The 14697-nt window shown below is 33.9% G+C and overlaps 1 protein-coding gene across 1 annotated transcript in view; it reads left to right on the top strand.

Moving 5' to 3' along the window:
- Positions 1-988: 988 nt before the first annotated feature.
- The window catches only part of LOC125666890 (atrial natriuretic peptide receptor 1-like), a 50965-nt gene continuing 37256 nt past the window's right edge, over positions 989-14697 (top strand). The window contains exons 1-2 of the mRNA XM_048900216.2: positions 989-1334; positions 13574-13734. Coding sequence (XP_048756173.2) covers positions 989-1334; positions 13574-13734 — 507 coding nt within the window. The remainder of the gene's footprint in view (positions 1335-13573; positions 13735-14697) is intronic.

Here is a 14697-nt window from a genome sequence, read left to right on the forward strand (position 1 = left end):
ATTCTCATTACACACGGCGATTTGATTTTGGCGGGTATTGTGTTTCCGATATACTAGTAGTACTGTATGACAAACGGGATGATTTCAGCTTCTCCATCGTCAACTTCCCATATTTGTGTAGCAATATTCCATTATCACCTGCATATGGTGTTTATATATCTCAACTGATTCGATATGCAAGAACTTGTTCTGGATATAGTCAGTTTTTAAATCGGTGTAAGCTACTGACAAACAAGTTGATGGTACAGGGATTTCAACAGTCTCGATTGAAGTCAGCATTTCGCAAATTCTATGGTCGTTATAACCATCTAGTTCGTCAATTCAACCTCGCATTGGGTCAAATGCTGTCTGACGTGTTTCATACAGATTGTTAAGCCGTTCTTGGCACACTGATTTTGACTGCGGATAACTCCGTTTACCTGATCGGGATATAGGACTCACGGCGGGTGTGACCGGTCAACAGGGGATGCTTACTCCTCCTAGGCACCTGATCCCACCTCTGGTGTGTCCAGGGGTCCGTGTTTTCCCAACTATCTATTTTGTATTGCTTATAGGAGTTATGAGATTGATCACTGTTCGTTATCTTAACCTTGCATTAATTTTCAACACATTGGTGGTTACTTTGGACTTGCAAAAAATCAAACATAAAAGTTTTAATAAATTCTCAAAAAATGCTTAGAGAATCAAATATTAGCAATGGTAATAAAACGCAGAATAAATCTATAGAGCATATCAACCCAACAAGTTTACAAATGTAAATCAAAGCAACACATGCAGAAATCATGTGAAAATCACAATTAACTCGAACATTAATATAATTATTTTGCTGTATTGTGTAATGAGTCACACGAGCATTCATAAGTTAATTTAGTAGGAGAAATAAAATCAACATGTGCCTTCAAATTTTATGTAAAACCAAAGATATTGGTCATCTAAGTTAATTGCATAATTTTTAGCTTGCACCATATCAGCAATGATTGTCGGAAAGATGGCGACAGAGTGGAACCACCCCATGTTTGGTACAGGAGGGTCTTATGTAGCATTACAAGACAAGCAGGTCTTCCAAACGCTGACGAGACTCGCCTTCAGTTATTCTCAAGTCGGTGACTTTTACGTAAAGGTTCTTTCTTATTACAACTGGACGGACGTAAGTGTCATGTATCAAGGAGCTGGTACACGAGTTCAAGCCCTTTATAATCTGAACAGATTTGTGTCCGAAAGTGTTCATGCAAAACTCATAGAAGCGGGGCTAAGATCTACAATGGTAATATCTAACTCGGATTCCGAAAGTGAATTGGTTGAGATCCTTCAGAGAGCAAGCAGAGTGTCAAGAGGTACGTAACAATAGTTAATGACACAAACTTTCACATACCCAAATCTAGCACATCCATTTAATACCAGAAACCTTTACATACTCAGATCTAGCACATCCATTCAATGCCATATACATTCACATACGTAAATTCAAGCACATCCATTTAATGCCATAAACCTTCACTAACTCAAATCAAGCACATCCATTTAATGCCATAAACCTTCACATACCCGAATCAAGCACATCCATTTAATGCCATAAACCTTCACTAACTCAAATCATGGATATTGTTTTCTAAAACTAACGTAGTGAAAAAGATGCCGATTTCTGTGAAAAAATTCAAGAGGAATGATAATAATCTTGTTGATAATTCAACTCTTTCACATTTCAACATGAGTAACGCTTAACACGTGATATGTTTTCCTAATACATATGGGTATTTCAATTCTTTAAATAAAAACCCTATACTAATTTCTACCTCAAATCTCTTGAATATTGTTCTAAAATGTTGACTTGATAATTAGATATAGGTGTACACAAAATCAACTAAATCTGTATCTTGAATCGTGTCTATCTTAGTATTATAATAAAAAATAGGAAATGTTGAATTGCAATCATAGTGAAATTTTGCGTTACGAATTGAATGTATAATTAATTTACTGAAGCGTCAACATTCGGGATAGCATTCTAAGTCATGAAAAAATTTCAATTCCAGCTTTTAATCAAATATAGAATTAACTAAGGCGGCAATCTGTCTGAAGTTTTTAATATTCAGAGAGGGTGCCCACAAGGATACCCTTTATCACCTTATATATTTCTAATATATGCAGAAATTATATCAATACAAATAGGAAAAAATAAAAACATTAAAGGCATTACTATTAGAAATATCAAATATGGTATGGTGATTCTGTTATAAAGTCGTCTTCAGCTTGCCCACTTTGAAGAGAAATGTACAATTAGCTGGAAAGAATTTTCATGATAGGATTCTTAATGGCATAATAATATCTGTTTTGAAATGATATGCAGTATGCTTACATTACATCTGGGTTTATATATGTAAAAGATGAAAAATTCCGACTGACATCGCGGAGGTCTTCTTAGACAGAATATAAATGAATATAAATGGGTTCATATATACATGTATATAAAAAATGTCTTACACAAATATTTTAATTACAATAATACAATATGAAAAAATGGGTATTTCCGTAGGTTACGGGGTATTTCGGTAATTCTATTTATCACGTCTCAGACAATATTGTTAAAATCTAATTGGACAGATCTTGATCACAAGCCGTGAAAAAAAAACATATCATGCGAGAAAAATCTGAATTGAACGAGTATTTTATGGTCGGGTTCGACTTGCAGCCGTCACAAAATTGATGGAGATATAGACCCCCCACATATACAGATAGAGTTCGACGTGATAAATTCGTTACACAGTTAGTTGGGACCTGATACGGAAAAGTACATGGTGTGAAAAGAAAGCCCGTATCGGGCTCGGCGAATGCGGGTTTTGTTTTCACACCATGTATTTTTCCGCATCAGGTTACTAACTGTGTAACTAATAGTCCCGGTAGAGTGCGTAGTTGGCCTAAAATATAAATTCCGTGCTCTCACTTCCTAACAACGTATACATTTAAGAAATAAGATATAATTTTTAATGTTATTGTGATATGACATGAAGTTGGTCACATGATCAAATCCTATAACACCCGAAGGGCGTTACAGTAGGTTTGATTATGTACCAACTTTATATCATATCCCAATAACACCCCAAAATGATATTTTATTTCTTATATTTACATTTTCTATTTTACCGAGCTTCCATAATTATGTAGCATATGAACAAAATAACGATCGGAGAACACAAAATATAGTTCGTTAGAGTTTTATCGAATAAAAAATTAGGAACAATATCAAAGAGAATATAAGATACAGATATTTAATTCAAAAGGTTATAAAAGACGTAACAGGTGTAAAAATAAAGGTAATTTAGAGCGTAGAAATAACTGAAATGTAGACAAGAGAAGAGTAAACTACATCCGTGATGTGATTTGGTCGTGATCAGCGATGGAGAAACTGGCGTTGGTCTAGCCTACAAAGTTGAAAACGCAATCGTTGAACACCGATTTCGACAGGAATACAAATGATCTGAGAGAACTTGAACGAGGATATGATGGGTCAAGTGAACATTAAGTTCTTAGTAAGGTTTTTGGAAAGAAACAACTACATGACCATCGTTAGGACTCGTGGTTGTAGCCATGCAGGAGACAATTCAAGACAGTAGGACATAATTAGACAAAGTGCAGGTAGGTTGCTTCTTTTATTTACCTTCAGTGTGTGTAAGATAAAATAAAAACGAACTGACGAAGTTTTTGTTCACTTGAGACATTTCTGTTGTAGGATTTTAATGAAATCTCGCAACGGAACCCTGACATGAAAATAATTTTTCGAGCCTCGAAACCAGCCTCGCTTATGTTCATGCCGAGTCATAGCCGTGATGGCAGTTGCCAGGAAACAACAGGTTAACTTATTATCATAAAGTAAATAGTCCTATAATTCTGCCTACATTTTTTTCGCTTCCAATACCATAGAACTTTATTTCATAAATTCGCCATGCAGAAGTTGCCATTGAGGCATAGTTGTAGACGGTTTTTAAAACGTTTAAATATGAAACAACAGAACGGTATGTTTAATGTTTCTGTTTTATACATTGCTGAAGTTCTTGTTTGTTTATAAAATAAACGATATATAAATGTCCTGCTGTGTTTGTTTCTGTTATGATGTCATCGCTGTGGCGGATCCAGGGTTTAGGAAAGGGTGTGTGTGAAAGTCAAGTATTAGTCAAAATGTTGACAATCTGGAATTTTACTCACACTATTTCTATTATCTAAATTTGTGGCGAAAGGGGCGGGTGTCTAAATCCCCCACTGCATTGCATAGGCAAGAAGCCAGACGAAAGTACAGGAACTGACTTTTGAAGCAGTTATTATATTCATATGCAAGAAAAGACAGATCAAGTGACCAGCTTCATATTACACTAAATTGAATCTCAATTGCTTTAGTACTGTCAGATAAAGAAGTGTATTGGCAAATGTGAATATTGAAAAATAATGATAAATAAAATTGTGTGATTGAAATTAAGGATTATGATTTCCACTATAGATTTGATAAAATTGCTTGATTGAAATTAAGGATTATGATTTCCACTATAGATTTGATCCTTTTTTTTTTCAATTAGTTTTTTTAAATGCTCCCGTGACAGTAGGTCTAGTTGTCAATTCAAATTCATTATCTTATCGCAATGATACATCGTATCATAATTCCCCTAATCGCAAGGGAACTCCGTGGCCGAGTGGTTAGAGCATCGCGATCAAAATCACACGGCCTCTCAACTCTGGTTGGCGCGAGTTCCAATCCCCCTTGCTCCAGTAAGTGAAAAAGTTTCCCAGTTTACTTTCGGAAGGTCGGTGGTCTCTTCCAAGGTACATTGTATCTGAGTTCTCTCTTCCACCAATAAAAACTGGGCGCCACCAGATAAATGAAAAATGTTTGAGTGTGGCGGAAAATAGCAAAACAATCAAATCTAATTCCAAAAATAAATCTAATTATAATTGCACTGTTTATTCAAAAAAGCAATTAACGTTTATGAAGGATATTCAAAGTAATGATATTATCAAGTAGTGTTGAGACAACGACCCCATGTAAACATTTTTACTCTGCAATTACTTGCTTTCCTCGCTACATTCGGGTCGCTATTTGTATGCACTGGTGTCTAAGACATATAAGACTCGGGGTCAACATCGAAATAAATGTTTATGATGAATAGGCCCCTAAAACCCAAGTTTTTAAAAATATCTTACTCAACGTTCACAATGAGTTAATCGACGGAGGTCGCATGTGACGTCACGGTACCACATGACTACCTAACTAATTAGATTTTTGAAATCGGGGCTTAGACTTCAGTCCACATTGGGGCTAATTATCGCAATATTTCGGCGAACGAACTATTATAATTAATTACTATAAGCATAAGGAAGACAGAATGCAAATAGTTTTGTATACTTTGAAAACATGAGATGTATCCTTTAATGAAACGCAATGATAGAAGTACCGGTTGAATTTGATATTTTCCTCATCAGAGGAGTACGTAAAAGGATTGACGTGAAAACGACAGAAGTTTAGAAACCGAAAAGACTCATGGTGAAAGCCAGGGGAAGTGTCAGTTACATCCTAACAAGGAATTTAGCACCTTCCGGAGGACATGAAATTCTTAAATTACTCAGATAATTTACATGCATTTTGCGATTAAAATTGTGGAAGAAATTACTCATTTGAAAAATATGGATCATCATTTGAGTACCTGGATGTTTTTGATCATCAAATGCTGTTCTTTCTCCGAAAGGAAATATGTAATGTTTATATTCAATTCAATCAAAATTTTTATGCTTTTTTATTTCAATTCTGATATTCTTTATCAATTTCATTTGATGTGGACGTTCTTTAGTAAGAGCATACGCAAAAATATCACTCTGCTGTCAAGTAAATATGTATAAGTTTTTTTTCTAATTGAGACATGTTTTTCCTGTTCTTATCAACTATTTGGCAGGTCCCTTTTAAGCTCACCTGAGCTTAAAGCTCAAGTGAGGTATTCTCATCACTCGTTGTCCGCTGTCTGTGTGTCCGTCTGTCGGTACGTCCCTTTGTTTCTTGTGAAATATTCACATTTTCGATTTCTTCTTCAGAACCACCACGTCAATTTCAATTAAACCCGACAGAAAGGATCCTTAGCTAAAGGGAATTCAAGTTGGTTCAAATGAAGGGATATTACTCTTTCAAGGGAAAGATAATTGCAAATATTCAAACTTTATTTGGGTCATCAAAAAAAAAAATAATTCAAGAACCACTGGACCAGAAGAACTGAAAAATAGATGAGCTTTTTTTGACATAGTGCATATGCACGTTTGTTAAAATGGAAGGTGAAGATAATGAACAGTGATCAATCTCATAACACCTATAAGCAATGCAAAATAGTGTTGGACAAACACGGATCCCTGTATATACCAGATGCGGGATCAGGTACATAGGAGGAGTAAGTATTCCTTGTTGACTGGTCACACCCGCGGTGAGCCCTATATCTTGATCAGGTAGTCAAAATCAGTGTGCAAAGAACGGTCTAACAATCGGTATGAAACACGTCAGACAGTATTTGACCCAATGATATTTTGTATATACAAACCATTTTATTATAACGGCAATAGGATTTAACGAAACGCTGATTTTTAACAAGACTGTTGAAACCTCTGCACCACGAACGTTTTTGTCAGTATAGTGTATTAATTTAAAATCTGATCGTATGCAGAGCAATCTCTTCCGTATCGAATCATTTAGGATATATACACACCGTGTGCAGATGATAATGGAATACTGTTACATATATAAAGGAAGTTGACGATAGAGAAGCTGAAATCATCCCGTTTTCATGGAAGTTAACTGTTAGAACTGGTTTCTCGATAATAAGTCAAGTGCTCCGAATTCTATTTAAACCAAATTTGACATATGGGTACTCACAAAGGGGATGGCATCCGGAAACATTTTACATTATAAATGATAGGATTAATCTTATGATAAAAAATCGTCATCATATTCTGTTAATATACGGCCTAGATAAGCTTCAACACTAATTTGAATTCGTTAAAAATTGATAATCCCGCTATCTATAGAGACTGCCATGATGTTGAAATTTTTTGTATTCAAGACCACAGAGATCAATGATTTTGACGTCACACCGTCAGTGCCGGTTTTGATGAGATTCTAAGATTATCAAATATGTGCATTTGGTAGGTTTTACAAATAAATAGGTTGACGCCTTCCTGTCAAGTAGTTAATTACACTAATGCGAAGGGGATTTTGTTTTCTAAATCCCTGACTCAACCAAGTCACCTGAAAATAAATGACTATGTAAACTGTGGATCCATCATTTGCGTAATGACAAGTTGAAGTTCGAGACATTTGTATGAATAAACGTGTACCTTCTGCTTGGTCTGCGACTAGGCTGAACATCTTTTTTAATTTTTTTTTATTGCGAAAGATCAGTCTCAAATCTATACGGCTCCAGACTTAACTGACAAAAGACAATCAACAGTATTCTGTCATTGATATTTGATTTTTCATTGTGTTTCTTATGGAAATTAATGATTTCCAAGAAAAAATAAGTTTCAACAAAGGTGTAACTTTGAGTGGCTGCAATACCTTAAATTCTGCACCAACACATTCATTTTTAATGTTTGCATTGTCTTTCTGATCGAGATCAGTTAAAATGGTTTATTAAAAAAGTGTGATGCTTCTTAGGAGAGAATATCCTTCAATACTTCTAGAACTATTGAAAGCAGGGCTATCATATTCTATATTGATTTAAGACCTGTGATACAATTTGATCTTGTGACCTTGACGTACTTTCTTAAAGGCCTTACCTAATCAATATTTCCTAAAGTATTTAAGGTTAAGATTTTATATTTCGTATACAAATTCTTTATGACAAGGCTATGCTATGCTTTGGTGTTTGATTTGGTGACCTTGAGCAGGACGTTTGACTTACTTTTAATAAAAAAACTGACCTATTAAATATTTCCCAAAGTATTTGAGATAGAACTTTTATATTTTGTGTATAGATTTCTTATGGCGAGGAATTTCATATTAAAACATGACCAATGATCTTGTTACATTGGTTTTATCCAAAAACAGTAAGATCATGTTAGTCATATTGGCATTGATGTATCTTTGTGTTATGTAAATTCATTTCAGATATGTTTCGATACATGTACGTTAGTGCTAAGCTGAGACCATAATATTGGGTCAACATTTTTCATTAGGAAAAAGTGATAGAAAGTATTTCAAAAATCACAACAACTGAACAATAGCAGGGCCAAGGTGACTTAGGTGAGCGATGTGGCTTGTTTAAAGGGGAAAAAAAATCCAGATACTTGAAAAAATCTTTAACAACAGTACTTGCTATGCGATTTATAAGGTGATCTTTCTCGGATGTTTTTACGAGGGTTCAGTTCAGTTGGCAGAAAGGTTCAGTGTTTGTATACATACACGTACAAAACGCTTTAATCTCAGAATGTATGGAACAAAGAACTGACAATGCTATGCTTCATTGTCGCATTACAAGAAATGCCGCAAAATATTTAGTAAAATATCATCATAATTATGGCACAGAAGAAGTGAAATTTGAAAGAAAAATTCCAAAGATTTCTAAATGTTGCAGGACATATTGGACTTCTCTAGCTACTGTGTAAATCTTTTAGTTCATTATTTTCTCTACTCATTCCACTTAGAAAGTCCATGAGAATTTATTTTCTTGCGTAAATCCTTAAAGGTCAATTGACACATTCATTTTATATATCAAAACGAATGATGTATATTAACGAGGAAATTTATGTTTAACAAAATATTGGTTGTTCTTCCTCTTAATCAACATCTGCGTTAGCGAGTCCTATCTTGAGGACACCTTGTTGAGATACCCGGTAACTCTTTTGTCTACTCAGAACAACCTCTGAATATTTCATGTTCTTAGCATTTAATTGATTTCTTTTACGTACATTGAAGGATAATATCGGATTTCCAAATCATCATCAACATTTTGAATTTAATGAAGACAGAACTGTTTTCATTGGTGCACATATTTTTCAGAAGTGAAACTATCATGTTTTTGACCATTCTTTAATTTAAACCGAACAGCCAATACACCCTTTGATTTTGACTACGTTCCGTATTTTGTAGTGATTACGTGTGTCCCTTAATTATTCAAAGGCTAAAATGAAGGATGTCTACATATCAGGTAGACAACGACCGTGAGTTTTACAACATTTCCGTGTGATTTCACGTTACCTTTATTCAACGACTGTACATTTTTCTATTATAACAGGATTCCTACTTTCGATTTCAGTCGAGTATGACTATTCTGGGAATCATCGCCCCTAACAGTTTCGTTTTAAAACGCACGAGTAATAGTTAGTTTTTTTTTAAAGTTTAGTTTAAACAATATTTATTCGTAAATAATTCGATAATGTTTACAAACAATGTCTTATACATGAAATAGATTGAGAAACAAGCTAAAAGGCTTATAGTAATTGCTAATATAATAATAATAATAATAATAAAAGTACACTTATATAGCGCCTTATCTAAAAATACTCTAAAGCGCTGTACAACATACTAAAATTTACAATTGATAATTAAAAGAAAAACCATAGAATACACAACGAATAATCCTTACACATATAAGCATGAATGCAACATTATGTCATAATGGATAACAAGTACAAATCAAGACAATTTAAAGTATAAAATATGATGCAAGCATACAACGTCCTAAATATATACTACACTGTACGAGTAATAGTTGGCTGTAATCTTGTTTAGTCGACACATTAACTCAATTATTATACCCAAGCCATCAACTGGTTAACGTATAACCAACATAGGTTCGGATGGGGTTAATTAACAAAAACTGAGTTGTTGTTTATCTAATAAATTCAAGAATCGGGGAATCAAGGCCGTTGTTTTCATAGTTGTGAATTTCGACAGACTTTGAGATGTAGGGATAGATCGGCCGTATAACTTCATCATAAAAGCTAACTTTGTATCAAATTTACGCGGATTTATTTTTTCAGCATTTCGGAAATCGTCGCGAACAAAGCGGAAATTGGATACACGCGAAAAAAAAAACCCTGATATACGGTGTGACGTTTTATAAATCAACATTATTCAATGAGATATTAACAGTGGGTAATATCATCTGTTTACCTAACTAAAGTTCGATGTCTCATTTTGTTAATTTCTAGAACTGGTGAAATAAGAAAGATATATGTTAATTAGCCGACATATACTTACATTTGCAATTAATACTAATTGTATTTATGCTGATCAAAATATTGGGCTTGTAGCAGGTTTGACCGGTCGACAGGGGATGCTTACCCCTCCTAGGCACTTAATCTCACCCCTGGTATATCCAGAGTCCATGTTTGTCCAACTTTCTATTTTGTATTGCTTATAGGAGTTATGAGATTGATCACTGTTCGTTATCTTCACCTTTCATACTAATTCCATGCTAAAGTTTACAATTCATACCAATTGTATATTCAGATTCATAAACCCAATTGACACTAATTTTATGCTCACATTTACAAATGGTGTCAATTTTATTCTCAGGTTTGTAAATGATATAAATTCTATACAGAAAATCATCCGTAACAGAAAAAGATGGCTGTGTTTCACATTTATCCTCAATCAACTCAAACAAGACAGAGGTTTTTGATTGCTTTCTGATTTCATCGAAAAGGTAAACTGATGTGGTAATTTGTTTTCATGTATTAAGACTTCTACAATATCTAGAGCTTTAGTACCGAGCAGAAAGTAGATTCATGCTTCAATTAAACATCTTTTTACCCAACGTACAATTAAGATCAAAATGTGAATTGAAAAGCTTAATAGATTTCCTCGACGCATAATTACTAGGGATATAAAGTGTGACATAGTTTTATTGGTGAGTCACCTTTAATCTATTGTTGAAGAGAAATATTTAATGTTCGTAGGACATAAAAGAAAGATGAGCTCAGAATCATTATGATATAATGAGCGATGATGGATAAGTGAGGGTTCATTCCTTATATCTTAAGTATCTTATAAGTCGATTGTATAATCTCGTTATTTTCTACGGGCATAATATTAATGCATATTAAATCTCTTAAGTACTCTAAATATATAGAAAAAAGTGCGGTTTCAACTAACTTTAAAAGGAACTTTGTAAACATGTTGTTGTAAAATCAAGCTTGATGGACAATAAATGTTCTAATAGTCCATAAATATTAGTTTGTAACCCACTACTTCTTAAAGAAACGCTATCCATCTAAGATCAAACGATTTTAATTACTAATTCATTTTTTCATGTGAAGATTCCGGCGTATAAATAAGAAATTAAAATTTCTATGAAAGGCGAAGATAACAAACAGTGATCAATCTTATAACTGCTTTAAGAAATACAAAATAGAAAGTTGGGCAAACACATACCCCGGGACACACCAGAGGTGGGATCAGGTGCCTAAGAGGAGTAAGCATCCCTTTTCAACCGGTCACATCCGCCTTTTATCCGCAGTTTTCGTGAATTTCATAAATTTTGTATGATAATATCAGTAAATATTGATTTTAGCACTTTCGAAAGGGTTAAAACATTTTAGAAGAAACTTTCATTGATTAATATCTATTCTCACTACATATTGGGCTCACGGTGGGTGTGAGAACCCTCACTGCTACAACCGTAAGCGCTAAGTATAGGTCTAAATTTGTGGTACTTTAATTACAGCTGGTGACGTTCCAATATGAGTGAACATTATTGACTAAGTATATATACCATAATACCATGCAAATTCCCAGGGTCTTTGTCACAGTATTTATATAACTAAATTACGGTTAGCTAGTTTGGGTTTTGACAGAAGAAGAGGAAGAGAGAGAAGTTAAGAAAACAGAGGGTTCCATCGATTCCATTGGGCATCAAACTTTTCCTTTTTACCATTTTTATACGAAATTAAGTTTCGAGTTTCGTAAAAAAAAATTCATTTGTGAAATTGCAGCACGCACACTCAATGACTTCTCAGTGCATCTTGCTGTGTACACATAGTATTTAAGCCATAAGAAAATAGTGTTTTGTATCATACTATTATTTTCAATAAAACCGAGAATAAAAGATTTTTTTGTAATAGCTATCTGTCAATCAGTCTTATCTTCTAACAAATGCTCAAATTCCGCTAGGAATAATTGTAAAAAATCACATTCCCACAGAATATGTTCTATTGTTTCCTCTTCAGAATGACAATGATTGCAACACTTTGCGTCATTTTTTTTTTGATTTTGAATAAAAAAGAGTTTGTAGCCAAGATTCGGTTTATAATCATATATTGCAACCATTGTATTTTGCTATCTTTTGTCACTCTGAAGGGTATCTTATGAATTATTTTAAATTCTTTAGTGTCAACTTCCAAAAGCTCACTCCATTTTCTTTTGCCTGATGTGATTGAGGTATTTTGATTTATAATTTCATAAAAAAAGTTTTGATTTGTTACATTTCAACACTGTATATATATTTGACATGATCAATGGAATTGTGGGCTTTTTGATAGTTTTGTCACATCCACATCTGGAGTTTTAAATGTCATTTACAGCGTAGTGAGACTTGCTGAACTAAACTGAAAAAAGTCAAATTATTATGGGGAAAATAGAATCGTTTATTATTTTTTTAAACATTAGAACAATTACTTAGATCGACCTCGCAATTGACAATGCATTTCTGAAAATATCCAAAGCCGTCTGTAAATGTTTCGCAAAAAGGAAAGTATTTGAATTGGTTATATTGCAATCCTATATCTATACTAACGGGAAAAAGAAACTGCATTATTTAATATATGAAAAAATAATAAAAAATAACAATACATTATGAATTATGAGTTGCCTTCTAGTTCAGGTGACGTACTAGTATATCTGCCGCAAACAATAGTCACAGTAGTGACACATTTTCATCGTACAAATCCCCGCATATTTATCATGGCAGGAAACTTCGGTCACCAGATATTTCATCCTTAATGTAATGTATGAGGAGAATGAACAGTTGTAATGTATATTGTACTATGTAACCCGATTATGTCAATGCTCAAACTCAGACAAACAGCCTCTTCTAAAGTCAGTATTTCGCAATTTCTATGTTCGTTATGAAAGGCTAGTTTGCCAATATGACTTGTCATTGCTTCAAATGCTGTCTGACATCGTTAAGTCAATTGCTAGGCTGTTCATTACACGATGATTGTGACATCGGATTACTCCTTTAACTTCTGTAAGTGATCGAGATATAGGGTTCACGGTAGGTGTAACCGGTCGACAGGGGAAGTGTATGGGATGCTCAATCCTCCTAGACGCCTGGTCCCACCTCTGGTATACCCCTATTAGGTATATTATCCCACATCATTTATATGCATTGTATTCATTCTATGTGCTAAATTGTTAAATGTTTGTAATTGCCTCTGGGAAAATCTTTATAAACCGGAAATCTGATAAATGAATATTAAAATATATATATATCTATAAAATGATTGATATACTTGAAACGTTTATCACATATAACATTAATCGAGATCAAGAGAGAGTGTGTGTTAAATATGTGCGTTTTCAATAAACATATTATATTTTTTCTATTTTCAGTGTTTCTCATTACGTGCGATAATTTTACCCTCAGGAAGTTGATGTTGATTGCGCACTCGATGGGTATGACAAATGGGGATTATGTTTTCCTGTATTTCTTTGGATTCAATGGATTCGCTAATGGCGAAGTAAACTGGAAAATGGGAGATGAAAATGACGAGGTTGTATACCATACTTATATTTATGACTTTTGAATGATACAAACAATTACTTGTCTAAACAATGAATTAACGTTAATGAATGGATGAAGAAAAGAAAATATTCATCAGTGATCCACTTCATAAATCTCAAAAGGTATACAAAATAGGAGTAGAGCAAACATGAGACCCTAAATATACTGGGGTGGAATCACGTGTCCAGGAGGCGGACATATCCCTTGTTGTACACCCGTCGTGAGCCCTCTATTTTGATCAGGTACATGTAAACAGAGTAATCCGTAATCCAAATCAGTATCAAAATAAAGACTTAACAAATGGAATAAAACACGCCAGACAGCATTCGACCTCATGGCAGATTTTATTTGCAAATAAGATCATTATGAAAACCATACAATTTGTGAATTAAAATTAAAACAAAAAAGTGTTCAAAATCCCCTAATATCAATTAATTTGTCAGTAACATATTTTAACATGCAAATTGATCATACGCAGAAAATACCCTCTTGTTTATGATCAGTTGAGATGCATACAAACCATATCCATACCTAAAGGTTATAAAACTTTTACCATATTCATACTCAAACACAGTCATATTTGTTTTGAGTACAACTCTGAACAAGTCCCAAGCATACTCGAAGCATTTAAATCATATACTCCATTTGAGTAAGAGAATTATTTTTATAAATGTTTAATAACCTTCACTTTTGAATATGAGTACGATTTAGAGCACGTAGTTTGAGTTTGAGTATGAAAACGTGCTCAAAAAAGTTTTATAACCCCTAGGCCTGGTGCCAATGAAATATTTTACATACATATTTGAAGTTGACGATCAAGAAACTGAAGTCATCTCGTTTATCATAAAGTTGAGCTGTCAGTTCTCCATTAACATCTATGTTCAGTAAAATATTCAAGCATGAAGCGATGTGGAAGACTCTATAGGTCAACACCTTTGGATGAGTAAAAGAA

This window comes from Ostrea edulis, chromosome 10 (genome assembly GCF_947568905.1).
Source record: "Ostrea edulis chromosome 10, xbOstEdul1.1, whole genome shotgun sequence".
In the NCBI taxonomy this organism is placed as follows: domain Eukaryota; kingdom Metazoa; phylum Mollusca; class Bivalvia; order Ostreida; family Ostreidae; genus Ostrea; species Ostrea edulis.